Below are 20404 nucleotides of genomic sequence, written 5' to 3'. Positions count from 1 at the left end.
GCTTGCCCTGAACTTTCTTCCCTACCCTTCGGGCCCTTTCCTTTTCCAACCTCTTCTTCCCCCAAAAGTGGAGCACGGAAAAATGTAGGCAGCCAACTCTGACCCTGGGGGTTGGATGACTGGTCCTCTCATCGCCTGCATGCTGTCAGTGCTGATGCCCAAAAGGACCTGTGCTGAGTGTGTGTGTGTGTGTGGGGAAATGCAGTGAGACCAGGGACTCAGGGGGGCAGCATGCTTGTGAAATGGCATCCTGCATGTGGTATTGAATCCATCTGACATCCTCAGTTCCACCAGCCTTTGTCCAGGGACCATGAACTCCTAGTGAGATTGGGAGTATACTTCCCTTATCCCATTCCTTTCTTTCTACTGCCTGCCCCGATGAGGAGGCAAGAGTGATGGGATTGTAGATGCCTCCAAGGTGTCACCAAGCGTCATGGCTGCTAGGGAGGCAGAGACAGCACTTGGAACTTGTAGGAGGCTTTTCAAAGAGACAAAGCCTTCCCTTGCTGGGATAAAGGCCACTGTGGCATAGGGATATATGACTCTTGGGGAATTTAAGTGTAAAAAGTGAGTTTAATAATTCAGGAACAGCACAAATTGAACCATTGATGTCCCTTCTCCCCTGGAGCTAATTGCAAGATTCTTTTTCTTTGAAGTTCCCCATTATAATAATAGCTAGTATTTATATAGCACTTTAAGATCTGCAAAGTGCTTTACATGTGTAAAGCCCCACAACAACCCTGTGGGGTAAGTGCTAATGTTATTTCCATTTTACAGATGAGGAAACTGAGGCTAAGAGGTAAAGTGATTTGTCCAGGGTTCTAAGCTACTAAATGTCTGAGGCAGGTTTCCAACGCTGGCCTTTCTTACTGCAAATGCACCATTCTGTTCATTACTCCCACTTACTTTTGGTTCCCTGAGCCTTCTTGGAGTCTGTGTCTGAATTTTTCTCCATTTTTCTCTTCCTTGGGTATACTTCTTCAGGACCCATCTCCCTTTTCTTGACTATGGGAATGTATTTTGTATTCCTGTTGGTGCTTTCCTGACCTGACTGTGCAGTGTTTCCAAACTCCCAAGCAAAATCAGACACAACAAATGCTTCCAGTTAATTTGGATGACATTAATTCTTTTCTTTTAACTAGATTCTGCAGGATTCAGTTCTTGTACAACCCCCAATATCTCACATTTTGGACTTGGCCTTTGTTTTTGACATTTCTAACTGGTGGAGATACATATTTACCAGTCCTTGTGGGCTAGGGGATCTCTTTTCAAGAAACAAGTATTTGGGAAGCTCCCAAGTTGTGATTAGCAGGACACAGGCACCTGGGTGGTATAGAATTTAAAAGACAAGCTGAATCCTTGCCTTCAAGGAGCTTAGAGTCAAAGATAATCCAGTTGTACTTGACAGAAATAAATAAACACGGCTGGCTATTGAAAGAGTAATGGTAATGGGTCAGTGGTCATTGGGATTGCATTAGTGGTAGGATATTTGCTAAGTGAATGGAGGAAGGGAGTCATGGTTGGGATCTTATGGAAGTGATAACTGGAGTACTGGGGATAGCGTGATCTTTTTATTTTTGGGTTTCCTTAGGGAAACTCTCATGGGAAGAGATGACCCCAGATTAACCATGACTTCAGTCTGACTCCTGTAGCCTCTGTTGAACTGTAATAAGTTGTCCTGAAGGACTCTCTGATTCCTTCTCAAATGCCCAATCTAGAACTTCAGTCACAGCTTTGGAGAGATGAGAGGAGAGTAGCAACCTGAAGGAAAATAAAAGTATGGATTCTATAGAGCCCTTAGTATTTGAAATCTGTGCATTTGAAATATTGGAGCTTAGGAACCTTGTAGGCACTGATTTCTAGTAAACACTAACTGCTTCCCACCATGTCACTGATTTTTGGTACAAGTGAAAAGTTGAATATTTTCCCATCATCCAAAGTCTCTATCTTCTCTCCCATTCTTCCTAGAATCATAGACGCCTACAGTTGTAAGGGACCTCAGGTGTCATCTAGTCCAACCTGTACCTGAATGGGAATTTCTCCTGCAGCATCCTTGATCAGTGGTAATTTCTTTGCTTTGAGATCTACATTGACAAGAAATTCCCTCCCTACTGAACAGCCTATTCCAATCCTGAACAATTCTCATTGCTAGAAAGTTTTACCATGGATTAAACTGAAAATTGTCTCCATACCACTTCCACCTATTTGTCCTAGTTCAGCTTTCTGGAGCAGAATATTTTTATTCTCTCTTTCATAGTTCTTCAAATATTTCAAGATCGTGTTATACCAAATATTTTCTAGGCTAACTATCTCCATTTAACCTCAGTTGATAACCAGATAGCATGTTCTGAGTCCCTTCATCATCCTAATCACCTTCCTCTCCCTTGTACTTTTCAATTCAGTGACACTGGTCTCCTTGCTGTTCCTAATACAACACACTCTATCTCCCAACTCTGAGAATTTTAATTGGCTGTGACCGATGTCTAGAATTCCTTCCCTCCTTATCTCTACCTTTTGGATTTGCTGGCTTCCTTCAAATCTTAGCCAAAGTCTCACCTTTTTCAAGAAGCCTTTTCTGATTCTCCTTAATACCAATGCCTTCCCTCTGTTGATTATTTCCAATTTATCATGTATATTGCTTGTTTGCTTGCTGTCTCCCCCATTAAATGGCAGGCTCCTTGAGGGCAAGAACTGTCTTTTTTCTTTTATTAGTATCCCTGGTGCTTAGCACAGTGTCTGGCACTTAATAATGCATTTATTTATGACTCATCCTAAGACTGCATTAATTTGGGGGGTCCTTCCATGTCTTATTGATGATTCTGATTGATCCTACAATCCATCAAAATCATGTCCCAGGTTTTTTTTAAATGAAAATTTTTTTTCTGCTGTACTTGTACAGCTTATTAAAAAAGAAACCCCTCAAATGTAAGACTTTATATTTATCCCAATTAAAATTTATCTTTGTTTGACATGGCTCATCATTCCACTCTTTTTGAGATATTTTTAGATCCAAACTCTGTTATACAACATATTAACCAACCCTCCCAGTTTTGAGTCATCCAAAAATGAGGTAAGCATTCTATCTTTGCCTTCCTATAAATCATTGATAAAAATTTGAATAGAACAGGGCCAAGAAGAGAGGCTTACCAGTATCCAATCAATCAATTAACAATTACTTATTTAGCATGTTCTAGGTGCCAAACTCAGTGCTAGGAATACTAAGACAAAAATGAAACAGTCCCTGCCTTCAAGGAGCTTACATTCTATGTACTACATGTACATAGGATATATACAAAATAAATACAACATAATTTGAAGAGGGAAGGTATTAAAACCTGAATGAGTTCATAAAGGTTTAATGTGGAAAAACAGTGCTTGAGTTGAGTCTTAAAGAAAACAGAGGATTCTAAGAGGTTGAGCTGAGGAGGGAGTACATTCTAGGAATGGGGGATGGCCAATGCAGAGAATTAGAGGTAGAGATGGTATAGGTCAGTTTGACTGAAATACAGAATGTGAGAAGGGGAATAATGCATAAAATCTAGAAAGATTAGTTGGAGTCAGACTGTGAAGGCCTTTAAACATCAAACAAATCATATTTTATCCCAGAGGCGTATTGGAGTTTATTGAGGAAGAGAATGACAAAGTCAGACCAATGTGGCTGTGTGACCTTCCCTGCCTCCACATTGGAACTGATAGATTCCTTTCTATTCCCTGGTTTTAGTTATTCAATCAGGTTCAAGCTCACCTAACTATACTATTGATTATCTAGTGGACATCTCTCCATCTTGCCCATGAGGATGTTTTAACATACTTTCGACAAAAGCCTTGTTGAAAAAGCATGATACTCTCTGCATTCCACTCCTGATTCCAAGGAAGTGCCCCCAGACCCTCATTTCAGTCAAAGCTCAGAGAAATCAATTGCCAGGCTCAAGTTGACCCCAAGCTTTTGCTAAAAGTAAAAATACCTACATCCTCCAGTGTTTACAGGAGCCCAGAACAGTGAAACCTGATTCCCCACACTGATGGACAGAAACAGCTCCATTTGCTCCTATCATTGTGTGTGGGTATTAATATAGCAGGACTGATACGTTCATTATTAACTCCCTGAGAGGAGTCGGTATGTAGGCAGCCTTGCGCTGTTCAGCTTATTTCTGGAGCAGGTGCAGTGAGGGATGGCTCAATTTAAGTGTCTTCTCCAGCCTCCCCTGGCAACAAGGCTTAGCTGTCATTCTTCATTCTTGCCAGTTAAGTTGCCTTGAGTCACTTCATTACTCGGAAGTAGGAAGCATTAAACTCCAAGTGTTTCTCTTTCTCTCTTCTCTAATCTTCTTCGCCTCTGTCTGCTTGACTCTGAAGGACCTCTCTGATTCATTTCCATATGTCCTTCATCCAACCATGTGTAAGTATACAGTTTTCTGCCCTGCAGATCCCACTACATATCTTGCCTGGCAGAACCGGTGCTGCCAACGCAGTCCAAGGCCGCTAGCAACCCGAGGGCTGGTTCTAACAGCCCATGTCAGCATTGCTCTCACAACAGAATAATTGTTAATCTTATCATTGTAGAACCAAGGCATTTCTTAATTGCTGAGTGACTCCAGTGTCATATTTCTGCCTGGAAACTTAAACTTCAGAGGGCATGGTGATTAGAATCTGGACCATCAGTAGCAGCAGCATCCTCCAGGGATGTTTTAGTTAGTGATGATTTAAAAACCCATTTTATTGTGGTTACTATTTCCCTTGGATGATTGCATTCCTGGTATCTCTTTGAAGAACAGACAGCATAGTATAGTGGATAGAGAGTTGATACTGAAGTTTAGAAGACCTGGATTCAAATCCTGCCTCTGACACTTACTATTTGTAGGACCCTGGGCAAATTAATTACCCTTTTTAACCTCAGACAATTCTCTGGGACTATATGTTATGCACAGGTTGTGATGTTCATTGGTGGAAGAAATTCCCAGAGCAACAAAATTTTATGTGCTTTATATATTGATATTTTCTTGAAAATTACATGTAATCCTATTGCCTTTCTGAGGGCAGAGGGTACATTAAAGTGAAAGAGTGCTTTAGTGTTTCTTGCAAACCATATTCCTTGGTGACCCATGGGTCCTATATGGACTGAGGCCTGCCTAAATGAACATTTGAGCAACTTTGAGCTAAAGTAGCTAAGTGGTTTGTGAGATATAGACACTCTTTTGAAATCCCTTTGCTCCTTCCAGAGAGTCCAGTGCAGAAGTGCAGGGATCCTAGCGTAGGTACAAGGTCTTTTGGCCTCTGTTTCTTGGTAGTCATTCAAAGAGGCATGATGGAGGGATTTGTCTTGAGAACAAAGCACCAGTCGTAGAGAGTAGATGTCTGTGAGCTTGCCATGCCACGATCCTCCTAACCCCTGTCCAGAGATTGGTCTGTATCTATCTGACCTTCCAGCTTATCTGCCTTTTCAAACTTTCATTGGATAATACTGGTAAACATGAGTAAAGGGATGGATCATGAAAATTCACATCAATCTACCAAGCAAAAAATACTTAGTTCTTCTTGAGTGAGACATGGGCCTCCTTTGAGTCTCTTTAGGAAGAATTCCACCACGTTCTAGACTTCTCCCAGTTTCCCTGGGCAAGTGGTCCACTTTTCAGATTTTCTGGACTCCTGGTATTCCAACTGCTTTTCAATTTTTTCTTGTCTTTGTGTGCCGCCTTTCTGAGCCTACTAATTGTGAAACTAACACGTTATAGCCACATCAACTCCCTGCTGGATTAGGAATATAAGGCAGTGGGAGGGGGAGATGGCAAGAAGGGAAGCAGACACTTGACCTGTAGCCAAGATGCAAACTAGATCAGTGAAGCAACTTCATTGCTTCAGGTTTTAGTGGTCTGTGTTTTAGTTTGGTTTGCGATTCCATGATTTTCAAGTAAACTAGAACAGGATGGACCACACTTTTTGGCAATGATTACTAGGCTGGGATTTCTAATACCATTTTATATAGAGGAGAGTTTGGTTGACACAAGGTAGAGTCATCTTGTACTTTATTTAAAAGAGATTAGCTAGCAATGTATGAAAAAGACTTCTACATATGATGACATCACACACAAGGGGTTGCCCCACAGGCTTCCTATAAAACATGAAGGGTTCCTGAAACTTTGGTGTGGCAGTCTGGTGAAATCTAAGGACTCCTTCTCAGAATAGTATTTTTAAGTACATAAAATAAAATATATAGGATTACAAAGGAAATCAATTATATGGAAATGTGGTTATCAAAATATTTTCTAAAAAAACTTCATAAACTCCTAGTTAAGAAAACCAGAATAGAAAGCGGTACTTGAGTAAGACCTAAGATGGTGCCATAATAAGTTCCCATCATACAAGATTACTTTTCTTCCTGGGTCTCTGCACCCACAAAAGGAGCAGCTCCTTTGTATGATAAATCATTGGAGTGTCTTCTTTTTAAATCTCCTATCTTGGCAGACTTTCCATACACACACGTAGGTGGCAAAATCCACCCTGCCACATGCAGTAGAAGGCCTTTAATTATTTGCTTTGTTAATATCTTTTAGAGATGATCCCAGGGACCCTGTACTCCCCTCTGCATGGCCTTCCTGCTGGGTGAGAAAATGGGTTTAGATTTGCTGAGAGTGTCTGTGTCCTTTGGTTTTCTCTGTTTCATCCCTTTGCCTACTCTCCTTCCCTGTGCCCCTCCAGCCTGAAGCTATGTCCTTCCCTGCAGAGAGATTGTGTCTGAATGTAGACTCTAAATTTTTTCTATCCAGAAAATTGCATGGAGGTGGGGGTGAGGAATGGGAATGCACATTACCGTGGTGTGCTTATTGTGAAGCTTCCCAATGCCAAAGGTATTTTAAAGTTGTTTTTGGAAGTCTCAACAAGACCAGCAGGGCCTAGAAGAGACACATCCCCTGATTCTTGAGGCAAGAATTGCAGTGATCAATTGGAGTTCATCCTTTCTGATTTAGAGTGAATTCTTCCCTGCCTCATCTTCTTTCCCTTGCTGCTGCAGAAAAATCAGCTGTGAGTGAATTGGGGGTGTCACAGTCATCTCCATGGCAACTGAGCAATGAGAAAAAAAAGACAGTGAATTCAGAGAAGCTCAGACACAATCTAAGATGATGGGAACCAAAGAGCCTTTTTTTTGGAAAAAATTGAATTATCTCAAAGATGTGCCCCAGAAGCAAGTTGATTGATTTCTAACCCCACATGATTGTGGGGGGTGGGAAGAAGCTGGCCTCCCCTTGTAAAGGGGTGCTTGTTTCCATAATTGGGAACTGAAGCTTTGCCCTTAAATGTATATAAGGCCAACTTTAACCATCTTCTATGTAGGTCAGATCCTATTACAGAAGATCTTTTTATAACCCAAGGATGTCTGAACCCCAAGTGACAGCTCCATTATTTCAGACAAACTCACAAAGAGGACATTTCAAGTCCTTACAAGAACAGGGGTAGTTTGCTTTAGTGCATTTGACCTCTTTCCCTCTTCTGGGCAAAGGAACTTCTACGACAGGAATTGTGTTGCCCATTCATGAGTAAAGCCCCTACATTTTGGCCAACAGATCCGATTCTTTCAGACTTTGGTACTGCATGCCCATCCCTGAACCTGGATGACCAAGGCCACTGATGCTTCTGTGCTAAATGACTCTCAGCTCTCTGAATCATAGGCCTACTAGGAGTGGGCAGGCTTGCAAATAAGTCATAGTGACAAGTTGTAATGGTGTTGCTCCGTTGTCATTCTGATAGAACCCAGGCAGGGACCTCACATATGGTGAGGCATGATCCTAAATGGTCCAAGTTAAATGTCCTGTGTGCCCTTCCCCCACCTCCAGCCAAGGACATGGACCAAACACATGTGTTTGTCTCTGAAATATGGGTATCAAATCATATCAAGTTGGATACTTGCTCCTCTGTAGACTCAGTCATCTATAATTAGTCTGCCACTTGTTAATGAGCATGGGTCTGCTTTTGGCTTTGGCTTAAGTTGAGTTGGGGGTGGGTCAAAAGAGGAGAGATGGTATCCAGGTGGGTATTAGGAAGTTTCAGTAAAGAACATCTCGGTGCAAATGGGGCAAATGATAGATCAGCCCCAAGAACTAGAAAAAAGTGTTTTAGGGAAAGGAAACATATTTTCTCTTTCTTTCTTTCTCTTTCTTCCTTCCTTTCTTTTTCTTCCTTCTTTTCTTCTCCTTTTCTCCCTCCCTCCCTTTCTTCCTCTTCCTTCCTTTCTCTCCCTTTCTTTCTTTCTTTTTCCTTCCTTCCTTTCTTTCTCCTTCCTTCCTTCTCCTTTCCTTCTCCTATTCTTTCCTCTCCTCTCCTCTCTTCTCCTTTCCTTCCTTTATTTTCTCTTCCTCCCTTCCTTTATTTTTCTTCCTTCCTTCCTTCCTTCCTTCCTTCCTTCCTTCCTTCCTTCCTTCCTTCCTTCCTTCTTTCCTTCCTTCCTTCCTTCCTTCCTTCCTTCCTTCCTTCCTTCCTTCCTTCCTTCCTTCCTTCCTTCTTTCCTTTCCTTTCCCTTTCTTTCTTTCTTTCTTTCTTTCTTCTCTCTTTCTTTCTTTCTTTCTTTCTTTCTTTCTTTCTTTCTTTCTTTCTTTCTTTCTTTCCTTCTTTCTTTCCTTCCCCTTCCTTCTTTCTTTTTCCCCTCCTTCCTTCTTTGCTTCTTTCTCCCTTTCTTTATTCTTCCTTTTCCTTCCCTTCCTCTCTCCCTCTTCTTTCCCTCTTCTCTCTCTCTTGATCTATTTTTGACTGACATTATCTCATTGCGCCAAGTTAATTTTCTTAGTGGGTGCTCAAGGAGGTGGTAGTGGTGGGAACATGAGGACAGGTAAGGAAGAGTCTTCTGATGCCTTTGGGTGATAGCACAAAAGTGATTTAAGGATTCATAAACATCACTAGTCACTCCATGGGCCTCATTCTGATGTCTTCACCTGAGCCGGACTCTTGACTTGGGAACGGACCAGGTCAAGCCTGTGGACTCTACCCTGTTTCACATCCTCCTGAGAATGGAGGGCATTTCTTTTTCAGCCTTCTTCATTGAGCCAATTTTTCTCTGAACTAATTCCCCTCCCCACTTTGCTTTTTCAATTCCTTCTTGTGGAAGCTGTTCTGAACCGGCCATTTTCTGCCTTCCCATTTTTTAGTTTTATATTTTTGCTCTCCAGCCAGAGTCTCTCTTCCATTGAGTTGAGGTGGTGTCAGTCATAAGCACTTGAAAGAAAGCCTGTGTGTTCTTTCTGGAGTGACTTCTCTTGCTGTTTTTCTGTATGTGTGTGTGTCTGTCTGTCTGTTCCTGTTGGTTTTTCACTTGAACAGTCAGAAGGTCAGTTTGAAAGATCGTGTCTTCTCCAGTCCCCGAGGCGTTGGTGCCAAGGGGAAAAGTTCTCCGCAGGCCCAGACTGTCCGGAGGTCACCCAGCGCAGACCAGAGCATTGAGGACAGCCCAAGCAAAGTGCCCAAGAGCTGGAGTTTTGGGGATCGAAACCGAGCTCGGCAAGCATTCCGGATCAAGGGTGCAGCATCGAGGCAGAACTCCGAAGGTGAGACCAAACGATTAATTAGGTTGTGCCTTTAGTTTGGGTGATTCTAAAGGCTCAGACTTTTCTTCTAGGTCACTGTGGCCAGAAGACGACCCAGTGTTGGTTTGCAAACCAGTGAGGCTTAACGTAGGAGTTAAAGTTGTAATATATTGAGGTGTAACATATTGAGGTCAGAGAACATGTGTAGAGTAGGTGAGGGTACCAAGTTCTGATCTGTGAGGCAGGCCAGGCAGTTCCCTAATATAGCTCCAGGCCTCAAGAATGCCTATACTACAATGAGCACAGTACTCCATGGATAGGTCACATCTTTTCTTGCTTTCAAGTTTATTGACAATCAGTGTCTATTCTGTTTAATCTCTTGATTAATTGATATATTAAATTAATTTATTTTCTGTATGACCGAGAAATCTTTTGAAACCCAAATGCTTAACTACCTTCCCTATTCTAGGGAAAATCAGAGAGAGGCAAACTTTGTGTTGATCACCAAGAGAGTGATATGTCCCCTGAATTTCAGGGAGCAGTTAAGTAGGAAAACAAGCTGGGGAGACTGGATAAAGTCTCACCTAGGAAGTGAGATCATTACTAGTTACAATAAATCTTTAACCCCTCAAATTCTTTCTTTCTCTCCCTCTCCCTCCCCCTTTCTTCTCTCTTTCTCTCCTCCCCCCTCTCCCTCTCTCTTTACCCCATCCATGTATGTGTATGTATATATAGTGTATATATGTATATAGTATATACATATGTATATTTTGTTCATTCATTTCAGTTATGTCTGATACTTTGTGACTCCATTTGGTGTTTTCTTGGCAAAGATACTGGAGTGGTTTGCTATTTCCTTTTTCAGCTCATTTTACAGATGAGGAAACTGAGGCAAACAGGAGTAAGAGACTCAGCCAGGGTCACACGCTGTCTAAGGCCAGATTTGAACTCAGAAAGATGAGTCTTCCTGATTCCAGGCCCAGTGCTCTATCCACCATGCCACCTCGCTGCCCTGTATGTGTATATAGCATATACTCTACACACGTCTATAGCATATATAGTATACTAAGTATATATATGCTGTTACAGTAGTAACATCCAAGAGCATTCTACACTTGTATAATCTAAATCTAATCCCCAGAGATATATCTCCAAAGCCACTTGCCATCACCATCACTGTTATGCTAGTGCTCCATCTTGATTTATAATCCTTTCACATACATGAGATATCACTGACCTTTTACAACAGTCCTCTAAGGTAATTGGAACTGCACCCCCATTTCACAGATGTGCAAACTTAGGTCTAAGGAGGTTAATTAAATAATGGTCCAAGGTCACATGGCTAATTAGTGGCAGTCAAGCCTAGAACCCAAGTTTCCTGACTTTTATATCTTGATATGATAACAAGCTGCTTCTGGAAACAGAACAGATTGTTTTTATCTACAGTTCTGTTACCCTCCATTAACACAGCTACATTGGAGTTGGAAGAAAAGACACAAGTGTTTATTAATACCTACTGTGTGCCAGATATTGTGCTAAGCCCTCTGCAGATTTGATTCTTATAACAACTCTGGGGGGTAGATGGTATTGTCGCCCCCATTTTATAGCTGAGGAAACTGAAGCAAACAGGGTTAAGTGACTTTCCCAAGGTCACACAACTGGCTAGTAAGTGTCTCAGCTGATTTGAACTCAGGTTTTTCTGACTCCAGGTCCAGAGCTCTATCCACATAGTTGCCTCTGGATGGCGCTGTTTGATACTGATGTTCTTCATGTGCAGAGTGGAAAGAGCATTGAGGTAGCAGAAAGAACATTGAGCTTGGAGTCAGATATCCTGGATTCACGTTCAAATCTTGCCGATCTAAATTATGGGACTATAGGCAAATCATTTAGCTGCTCTGAGCCTTAGTTTCCTCCTCTGTAAAATGGGTATAACAATCCTTATTTTTGCTCACCTTGGTCAGTCAATCAAATAGAATTTCTTAAGGGTCTACCATGTTCTAAGCACTGAACTAGGCATGGGAAGACAAATGCGAAAAGGGGGTAGAAGACCACCTTAAGGAGCTTGTATTCTACTACAGAGAGACGTTATATTCACAGAGAAGCAAATAAATACACAAAATAAATATCCAATGACTGGGATTAGAAAGTCATCACTAACCACATCATGAATTAGTAAAAGCTTCTTGAAGGGGGTAGAGATGTCAATTGAAAGAACCAATATGGCCCCAAAGAAGAAATAGAAGATAGTTCTCACTTTCCTTCGCAGAGGTTGGATGGCTGCCAGGGTAGAACATTGCATGTATTTTCAGGCTTTTTGGATCAGTTTTGCTGATTTTTTCCCTCTTCTTTCTCTTTTTCTTTTTTGGTGAGGCAGTCAGGGTTAAGTGACTTGCTCAGGGTCACACAGCTAGTAAGCGTCAACTGTCTGAGGCCGAATTTGAACTCAGGTCCTCCTGATTCCAAGGCTGGCGCTCTATCCACTGCGCCACTTCACTGCCCCCTTCTTCTTTTTCTTTAAAAATATTATTATTATTATTTTTAATGTGGGGATGGCTCTCTGGGAGAGGGAAGACAGAAGAGTACTGGAAGAAATTTTAGTGATATAAAAAACCAAAGAAATCAATAAAAATTATTTTTAAAAAAAGACTATCTCAGTAGTCTAGGTATGAGGTAGTGAGAGCTTAAATAAAGTGGGGTTGGTGTGTTAGAAAGAAGGATGTATACCAGAGATATTATGAAGTAGAAAAGATAAGATTTGGCAACAGATTGGAAATGTAGTGTGGATGACAATGAGTACTCAAAGGTGACACTGAGATGGAGGGCCTGGGTGACGGGGAAGGTGGGGTGCCCTTGGCAGTGATAGGGATTTTCAGAAGAGGCCTTGATTCGGGCCCCGTGGAAGTTGTATACTAACTGGGCTCTTGCAGTCACTATACAGACTCAATTATGAGTGACTGATGGCCGTGGGGTGTTTTTGCTGTTGCCCTGGGCACCCCCAAACAGCCTAGTGTGGTTATGAGTATGCTCCTCCCCTACGTGCATCATTCTGCTGTTTGGGGCTCTATGACTACCTCCAGACGTGGTAATGAGCAGGTAATTCACAGCCGGTGTTTTCTTTCACCTAGAAGCAAGTCTCCCAGGAGAGGACATTGTGGATGACAACAAAAGCTGCAACTGTGAGTTTGTGACAGAAGATCTGACTCCAGGCCTGAAAGTCAGCATCAGGGCAGTGTGGTAAGAGTCTCAGCACCCAAGGCAAGAGAGAGAAGGGGAGGGGACACAGGGGAAGCATTTATCTTCACCGGCAGAATTTATAGAGCATTGTAAGAAGTGAAAAGGGAGAGCCTCAAGAGAGTTTTCTGTTGTAGATTCCATCTAGTGATTACTGACACATTTCCCTAGGTTGCCTTGCCTGTAAAATAATAATAATAGCTAACATTTATGTAGTGCCTACTGTATACCAGGCACTATGTGCTTTATAATTATTATCTTATTTGGTCTTCAAAATAACCCTGGGAGGTAGGTGCTGTTATTATCACCATTTTACAGATGAGGAAACTGAGTCAAATAATGGTAAAGTGACTTGTCCAGGTCATACAGCCAGAATTGAACTCAGGTCTTCCTGACTTCAGGCGTGATACTCTATCCACTGTACCATCTAGTTGCCTTTATGCTTCTGTATACATAGGCCTTTGCAGAACTAAACTTTTGACATATTTTTGCTGCAAAAAGAAATCATAAGGAATCAAAAGAAACACCAAGGATGCTTAATCCAGTTCTGACATTCCTGTTTGCTTTGTGCTTCTTGATCTAGAAGGAAATAAAGAGAGAGAGAACTTAAAAGTTCTGGAACTAGGGCGTGAGGGGTTCTTATAAGGTACCTGAGAAAGCAAAAGGTCCAGAAGTCACCCAAACAAGCAAATATCTACCTTAGGCAAAAGTGTGAAGTTTATCTTCAGGGACCTATTTCAGATATCTTCCACCATCACATACTGGGAACTTAATGCACATCCCTCTCCCGAGGGCTTTGTCTTACTTATTAAAAGAAAGTCAGCGGTAAAAGAGTGGCTAAAGTACTGGGCTTGGGAGGCAGAAAACTCCAAGCAATACCTGGTGCTGCCATTGATAAACTGTGTTATCTTTTGTGGACTATAACCTCTCCAGACCTGAGCTTCTTCATCTGTAAAATGGACATAATATTCCCTATGCTGTCTAACTCAGAGGTGTTGTTAGATGAGAAAAGAGAAGGGAAAGGGCTTCAAAAAGTGTTAAGTTCTGAACTGGTATGACACATAATTGTTACACTTTTCTACAAGACGATAATTGCATGGTAAAGAAAAGAAATGTAGAAGGATTTAGCAGAAGGACAGACTGATATGATCTGGAGTTGTTCAAGCCAGGGAACACTTTGACCCCTTCATTGTGCTCGAATCCTCTGTCCTTTGAGATGGAAGGAAAGAGGTATACTGGGGGCATAGGACAGGGCTGGGCATGGGGTCTACCCAATCTAGCATCCAAAGGCATGACCTGTATTTACGTTGTTATGGTTTCTATTGGTCTGGAGATTGCAAAGCCCTTTTTGTCTTCTCCTTCAGTGTCATGCGCTTCCTTGTTTCCAAACGGAAGTTCAAGGAGAGCCTAAGGCCCTATGATGTGATGGATGTCATTGAACAGTACTCAGCTGGACACCTGGATATGTTATCCCGGATTAAAAACCTTCAGTCCAGGCAAGACACTCCTCTGGCTTTGGTTTTCTCGTGGGGTGGGTGTAAGAGCTTGGCTCCTTTGTTTTGGGTTTTTCAATCTTTTTATGAAATCCCAGGGAAAAACTCATGGTTTCTTCCAAGTAACTAAGGTAAAGTGGGTTAATAATTGTACCTGTGAATGGGGAGGTGGGGGTGGTTATCTCACAACTAACCTTTCTCATTGGCTCCATATTAATGTATAGGAAGGAGACCAGACAGAAGGCACTAGACTGGGTCCATCTAGCCTCTTCTGTGCTTATGCTGAATTTCTCTCTCTCTCCCTGTCCCTGTCTCTCTCTCATTCTCCCCCCTACCCTTTCTCCTCTTTCTTTCTCTTTCTCTTTTAACCTCTTTCACTCTGCCTATCCCCCACTTTCTCTCTTCCCACTCTCTTTCTTTCTCTTAGTCTCCTACTCTCTCTCTCTCTCTCTCTCTCTCTCTCTCTCTCTCTCTCTCTCTCTCTCTCTCTCTCTCTCTCTCTCTCTCTCTCTCTCCCCCTCTCTCTCTCCTTCCTTGGTTCAAGCTTATGGACAGATGGATGGAGGGCTGAGCAAATTTGTTGAATGATGTGACCAGAGAGATTTTTGTGTGTCCACCTGGTGGTAGACATGCTGCTTGGTACCTTCTTTCCTTCGAGAACAGAGTGGGTAGGCTCCTCTCCTCTGCCACCCCTGCCTCCTCCCTGATGGAGGTGATTCTTCATAGAGGTTGGGGTGGGACACAAAGAACAGGAAAGATGCTCCAGGTTTGGCTCTAACAGAAAAAGAACATTTTCCTCTTTTTTTTGATCAGAAAGAGCTAGCCCAAGTGCTTCAGTATACATATTTCTGTATACACAGAAAACAGGCTTTTCACTAGTTGGTGTGGATGTGAGTGTGTGCATGCACATGTGCAGGAGTGTGTGTGTGTGTGTGTGTGTGTGTGTGTGTGTGTGTGGGGATGAGGAGGAAGGCTGTCATTTCTGTTGAAGCCCAATTAAACAGATTTCCTTGCAAGCTCAAGGGCACATGACTTTCTCTTTTTTCCTGCGGGCCTCTTTCTGGATGCTTGGTTTCCAGGCTTCCATATCCTACCTCAGGCAATAGTGAAGATAACTGAGATATTTCTTCAGTGGCCATAGCCCCTCTGCCACAAGGAAAGAAGGTCTCATTCCTGAAAAAAGAGTCCCATTCTGATACTGGCTGGTCTTCTGTGGGTTTCCTCTGAGGCCTGGGAAGGAAGGAAAAAGGATTCTTTGGCTATATTTAAATGTAGGATATTGCTTTTATGGGACAGCCACGGCTGGTAGCCAAGGATGATAGCCACTTCCTCTTTGCTGAGTTTTGGGGAGTCAATTCTACTGTATAAATCCATCAAATAAGATAACATGTAAAATACTTTGCAAACCATAAAGTGCTACATAATGCTTGTTGTTGTTATTATTATTGTTGTCATTATAATACTTGGTATTCCTGTTTGGAACTGGCTACCTTCTTGGAGGTGGGCGAAGTTGTGTGAGCAAGGGTGGGCACCACCTAGTAAATAAAAACTTCATCAGAAGGAGCCTTGGGGGAAATTCCCATCTACCCTCCATGATGACAAACTTACACTCACTGCAACCGCTGTTATGTCTCTCTGTGTGTCTGTGCTGAACTGTGGTGTTTCTGTCCCTTCTCTTTTCACCCTTTTTTCTCACTATGGTTGTGTTTTGTTTACCAGGCTCTCTCGTCTCTTAAGTTTTCCTTTTAACTTCATGCTCTGGAGGAAAAAAAAAGGAGCTCAGGATATTTTCTGTCGTCTTGATAATACTGAGACTATATGTTATTCTGTAGCCAACATCCTTGCTGGTATAATGCCACAGATATGCAAATATATTCCAGTGGGGACTGCATGCTGCTTTCAGGGAATACAGCAGTGATGCTGTGTGGATGCCTGGCTCCCTGAATTAAATGCTTTGCTTGAACTTGAGAAATGATTTGGCAAATCAGAGGACAAGCAAATATTTCATCAACCGTTTTGAGTGGAATACGATGTATTTTTCCAAACGGGGGGGAAATCTGTTTTTTTTTTTGTTATTCCTTATGTTTCTGCAAGTTTACAATCAACTCTGTTCCACATGTTGCTTCATTATGCATTTTGCTGGTGTCTTTTTTCTTATTTACTTTGCCAGGATAGATATGATTGTGGGTCCCCCACCCCCTTCAACTCCCCGGCATAAGAAGTACCCCACCAAAGGACCCAAAGAATCGCCCCAATACTCGCCTAGGTTAGGACTCAGCTCAAGGGCCTCTTTCTCTGGGTTTGTTCATTTGTTAAATGGCAAACCTCTTTCACACCAGACCACATGACGGCGTTTAGCTCTTAGTATGATTCCAGTATGCTTTACTGAAGTGATTAGAGCAGCCTGGATTGTGCCTTTGTCTATGACTAGGTCACATGTAGACTTCTATATGATCTTCTATCTCCCTGATAAAGCAATAGTAGGCAAATGGCCATGTTCTTTCTCCCTGATTCTCAGCACGTACTATGTAGGAGACTGTGCTGCCCTTGAATCTGAACTGTTAGCCCTTCAGGGGCCACTGTCTGCCCTCTGGCAGGGTGCTCTGAAGAAGCCAGGAAGTCCTGTTTACCATGGATATTCACACATTCCTAGCACCAGATTATTCTAACCGAATTTACTAAAGACAATCACGTAGAATTTAGCCTGGCATAGTGGACAGAGGTCTGGCCTTGGAGTTAGGAAGACCTGGTCTCAAGTCCTGCCTCTGCTATATATTGACTATGTGACCTTGGGTAAGCCAGTTGCCTGTCCTGCCCCAGACAATTCTAAGAATAGGTATAGATGAGTTGCTGATCTGTATGGGTAGAGGGAGTTTCCATGTACCTTTTACCAATGAGGTCACGCTTCTAGAATAGGAAAAAAAAATCAGTGAAGCAAATTTTCTTCTTTTTCCTCTCCTCCTCCTCCCTCCTCTCCCTCCTACTTTTCTTCTCCCCTCTTCCTCTTACCCTTTTTCCTCTCTCTTCCTCCTTCCTCTTCTTCTTCCCTCCTTTTTTTTTTTATCCTTTTGCATGTATGCCTACATGCTAACAACTGAATCAGTAGGGCTCTATGTTTCACTCTTTAGCCAGGTGTTTTGATTCAGTTGTAGATTACAGGTCTCTACTGCTGAAGTGCAGGGCGGGTTGAGGCCCATACCTTGGCAATTCGGGAAAAGGAAGTTTTCCCTGAGTGATTCTGACTACCCCCTCCCTCTCTCCCCTGCCCCAACTTCTTGCTGTCTCAGCCCTCCACAGGACCTTGACCGTTTTTCAGGGCTTTGTCTGTGGTAACTCAGGGATCAGAAGCCTGAGGAACAGGTTTCTTTCAGAGAGTAACTGGACAAGAGTGGAAGGTGAGAATTTTAGCTAGCTTTGACCAAGGAAGCCTGGATTGTAGAGAAATGAGCATAGATACATACATCCCAGGCACTCACCTGACAGGTGTGATGTGTAGGCCCTGTTCCTTTCTCAGTCAGGGCTATTGGGGCTGTAACAATGCCAGTTATCTGAGAAACATGAAAGGTGCCAAACTTTGAGTAAATCAATGTCTTTCTTAATTCCCATGTCCCACTCCAACACCACATTGGATATTGAATTCTTAGTCCTGTCAAAGATTTAACTTAATCCCCAGGAATTTAAACTTGGTGCATTGCCTGGCATTTTCCCCATGAGAAATGAAGTTCCTCGTGGGCAGTAAAATAAATGAGTAGGTTGCAAATGACAAACTTATAAAACCCACAGGCAAGGAGACAATCTCAGTGCTTACTTTCTCATGCATAGACTGCGTTTGATATTCACTGTCTGAAGAATTAAGTCATTCCTGGGCTCGTGATTGTTTGAGGCCAGGTCTAGAGGAGTGGGTGGAGCTCTTGGCCCACCCAAGGGGAGCAGGGAGCTCCTCTTTTCCCTCTTGGCTTCAGGCCCAGGTGCCACAGTCCTTATGTTGAATTTGCCCACATACTAGGAACCCTGTTGTGGACATGGATAAAGAAAAATCTCTGCAGCCTCATTAACTGCTCAGGTGGAATCAGAATGAAAAGATCCCATCATAGATCCTTCCTGGCTAGGGTCCTGGGACTGCAGAATGAGCCATAGGCGAACTCTTTGATATAGTTTTCCTTCAAAAATAACAAAAACGAAAAAACAAAGGTAGGTAAAAAAGCCAGTCATGTGGTATGGGTGAAGGGGGTTTAGCTTCAATGCTTGAATTGTGTACAAGAACTAAAAAGACTGAAATATTTCTCTATTTCCCTACCTCATTTTCCTCATTCAAGCTGTTTAACATCTGACGTCTGCTTTGAGCCAGAGGGAGCCTTGGGCCCCTTCGTGCATGAATTGTGAGCATGGAGCCCAATGGAGCATGAGAGAACCCACACTATGGCTGATGCAAGACTTTTCTCTTTTCTGTTTCATTCAACAGAAAGAAAGACAAAAATATCCTCCAATCCTCCCATCTCCACCCCTGCCCCAGTGAAAAGGCAGTTGGGCTGACATAAGATTATATGGCTCAGGGGCCCAGCTGACCTGTCTGTGCTCAGTGTATTAAGAAGTAAAATGATCACATACATATCCCTGCATTTTCCACCCCCAAATAGGGAATGAGTAGCTCATAGTTTTCTCTCTAAAAAGGAATAGTCTTTTTGCTGCTCACACCCTATAGATGGATTTACTGAGGGCAAAAATGAAGTCTTATATCAAACCCAGAAAGAGAGAGAGAATCAAGGGCAAGATTAGAATTCAGATCATATCCCATAGACACAATTTTATGAGCCTCTGATTAGAGACCTTTGCCCAGTGCTGTTTGCCTGCATTTCCTGTTCTGTGGTTCAGAGCGAGTTGGAGAAGCCCAGGAGCAGCAGGGGATTTGCAGCTCAGATGTCAAGAAAGCTGGTCTCACTGTGCTGGGAAACATTTCCATCCATCTGCCTGTGTTGAACTAGGGCCTGCTCAACTAATTCTGGGATTTTTACATTGGTGAAAAGTGCTAAAATTCACAGTGTGCCCACACTGACCCCCCCCCCCCATATAACAGCCACTCTAAGGAGGGCTTCAACAATGAGGCTACACCTGCAACTAGGGCTGGCTGGGTTGCCCTGAACAGCTAAGCAATCTGGAAACCAGTCAGGTCAGTTGCATGGGTGTGTTTCTTTCATTGATTCAACCAAGTAGAATCAATTAAACTGATGGAACTGAGTGGGCCTTTAGCATCCCAAGTTCCTGCAAAAAGCTTATTCAGATCTTGCAACTCTATAGGTTTAGGGTATGAGTGTTATTGCTCTCTCAAAGTGGGGAGGAAAAACGTACTCTCTAAGACCTTGTCTCAGGGGGAATCACTCATGTCCAGATTTCAAAATATAAGCAAGGTGTGTCATGATGTGCCGGCAACCTGTAACTGGCTTCTTTCTAATGCTAATGACTCTAGAGCCAAGTTAGGGGATGCTTTACTGTAGGTTGACACCACATGCCCCCTCCAGGCAAATTGGGAGCCAGCTCTGTTCTTGGAAGAGTAAAGGAAGCAGCTCTCTGTCTTCTCCTTGCCAAAAGAGAGTTTATCCTATCTCTCTCTGCATGACTTAGTCATACACACACACACACACACACACACACACACACACACACACACTCTGCAAGGGAAGGAAGACAGCCCCTTCTATCATTGGCAATGGGCTTGTCTTGTCTCTTTTCTTTGATATGTGCATTGGATGGGTTTGTGTGCTGGTCTGTGTCTGTCCTCTTTCCCTCTCCCCATACTGGTGCATGGAGCCATAACTACTACTGCATACCCAGCATCTTTTGTTCTGCTCAAGACACTTAACTCTGTTTCGACCACACTCCCAGGCCTTACCAACCACACTTAGTGGCACATTATGCTGGAGTAAAACAAAAGAGTTAAGAAGGGGTGGGAATTCTTCATGCTGGAGAGAGGGTAACAGAAGGACCTAGATCCCTGCTGGGGGAAGATCTGCCCCTTCATAGTCTTCAGACCAGGGATCGATGAAGTTGAACATATATATGGATTGAACCCTGTTAATGTAACAGGTGATTAGGGGCTGCCCAACAGCATGGCAAGGTGTTCTTGGAACCAGGAAGACCAGGGTTCAGGTCCTGCTTCTGAGGCTAGTCACTTAA

At 42.8% G+C, this 20404-nt stretch overlaps 1 protein-coding gene across 1 annotated transcript in view; it reads left to right on the top strand.

Moving 5' to 3' along the window:
• Positions 1-15095, top strand: part of KCNQ2 (potassium voltage-gated channel subfamily Q member 2) — a 146923-nt gene extending 131828 nt beyond the window's left edge. Inside the window, exons 12-14 of the mRNA XM_020981581.2 lie at positions 9307-9530; positions 12635-12743; positions 14105-15095. Coding sequence (XP_020837240.2) covers positions 9307-9530; positions 12635-12743; positions 14105-14363 — 592 coding nt within the window. The 3' untranslated portion in view covers positions 14364-15095. The remainder of the gene's footprint in view (positions 1-9306; positions 9531-12634; positions 12744-14104) is intronic.
• Positions 15096-20404: the final 5309 nt, after the last annotated feature.

Source organism: Phascolarctos cinereus, unplaced genomic scaffold (genome assembly GCF_003287225.1).
Source record: "Phascolarctos cinereus isolate Bilbo 61053 unplaced genomic scaffold, phaCin_HiC Scaffold_2;HRSCAF=192, whole genome shotgun sequence".
Classification (NCBI taxonomy): domain Eukaryota; kingdom Metazoa; phylum Chordata; class Mammalia; order Diprotodontia; family Phascolarctidae; genus Phascolarctos; species Phascolarctos cinereus.
The sequence above is the reverse complement of the archived record's forward strand: the minus strand, read 5'-3'. Positions and strand labels throughout refer to the sequence as shown.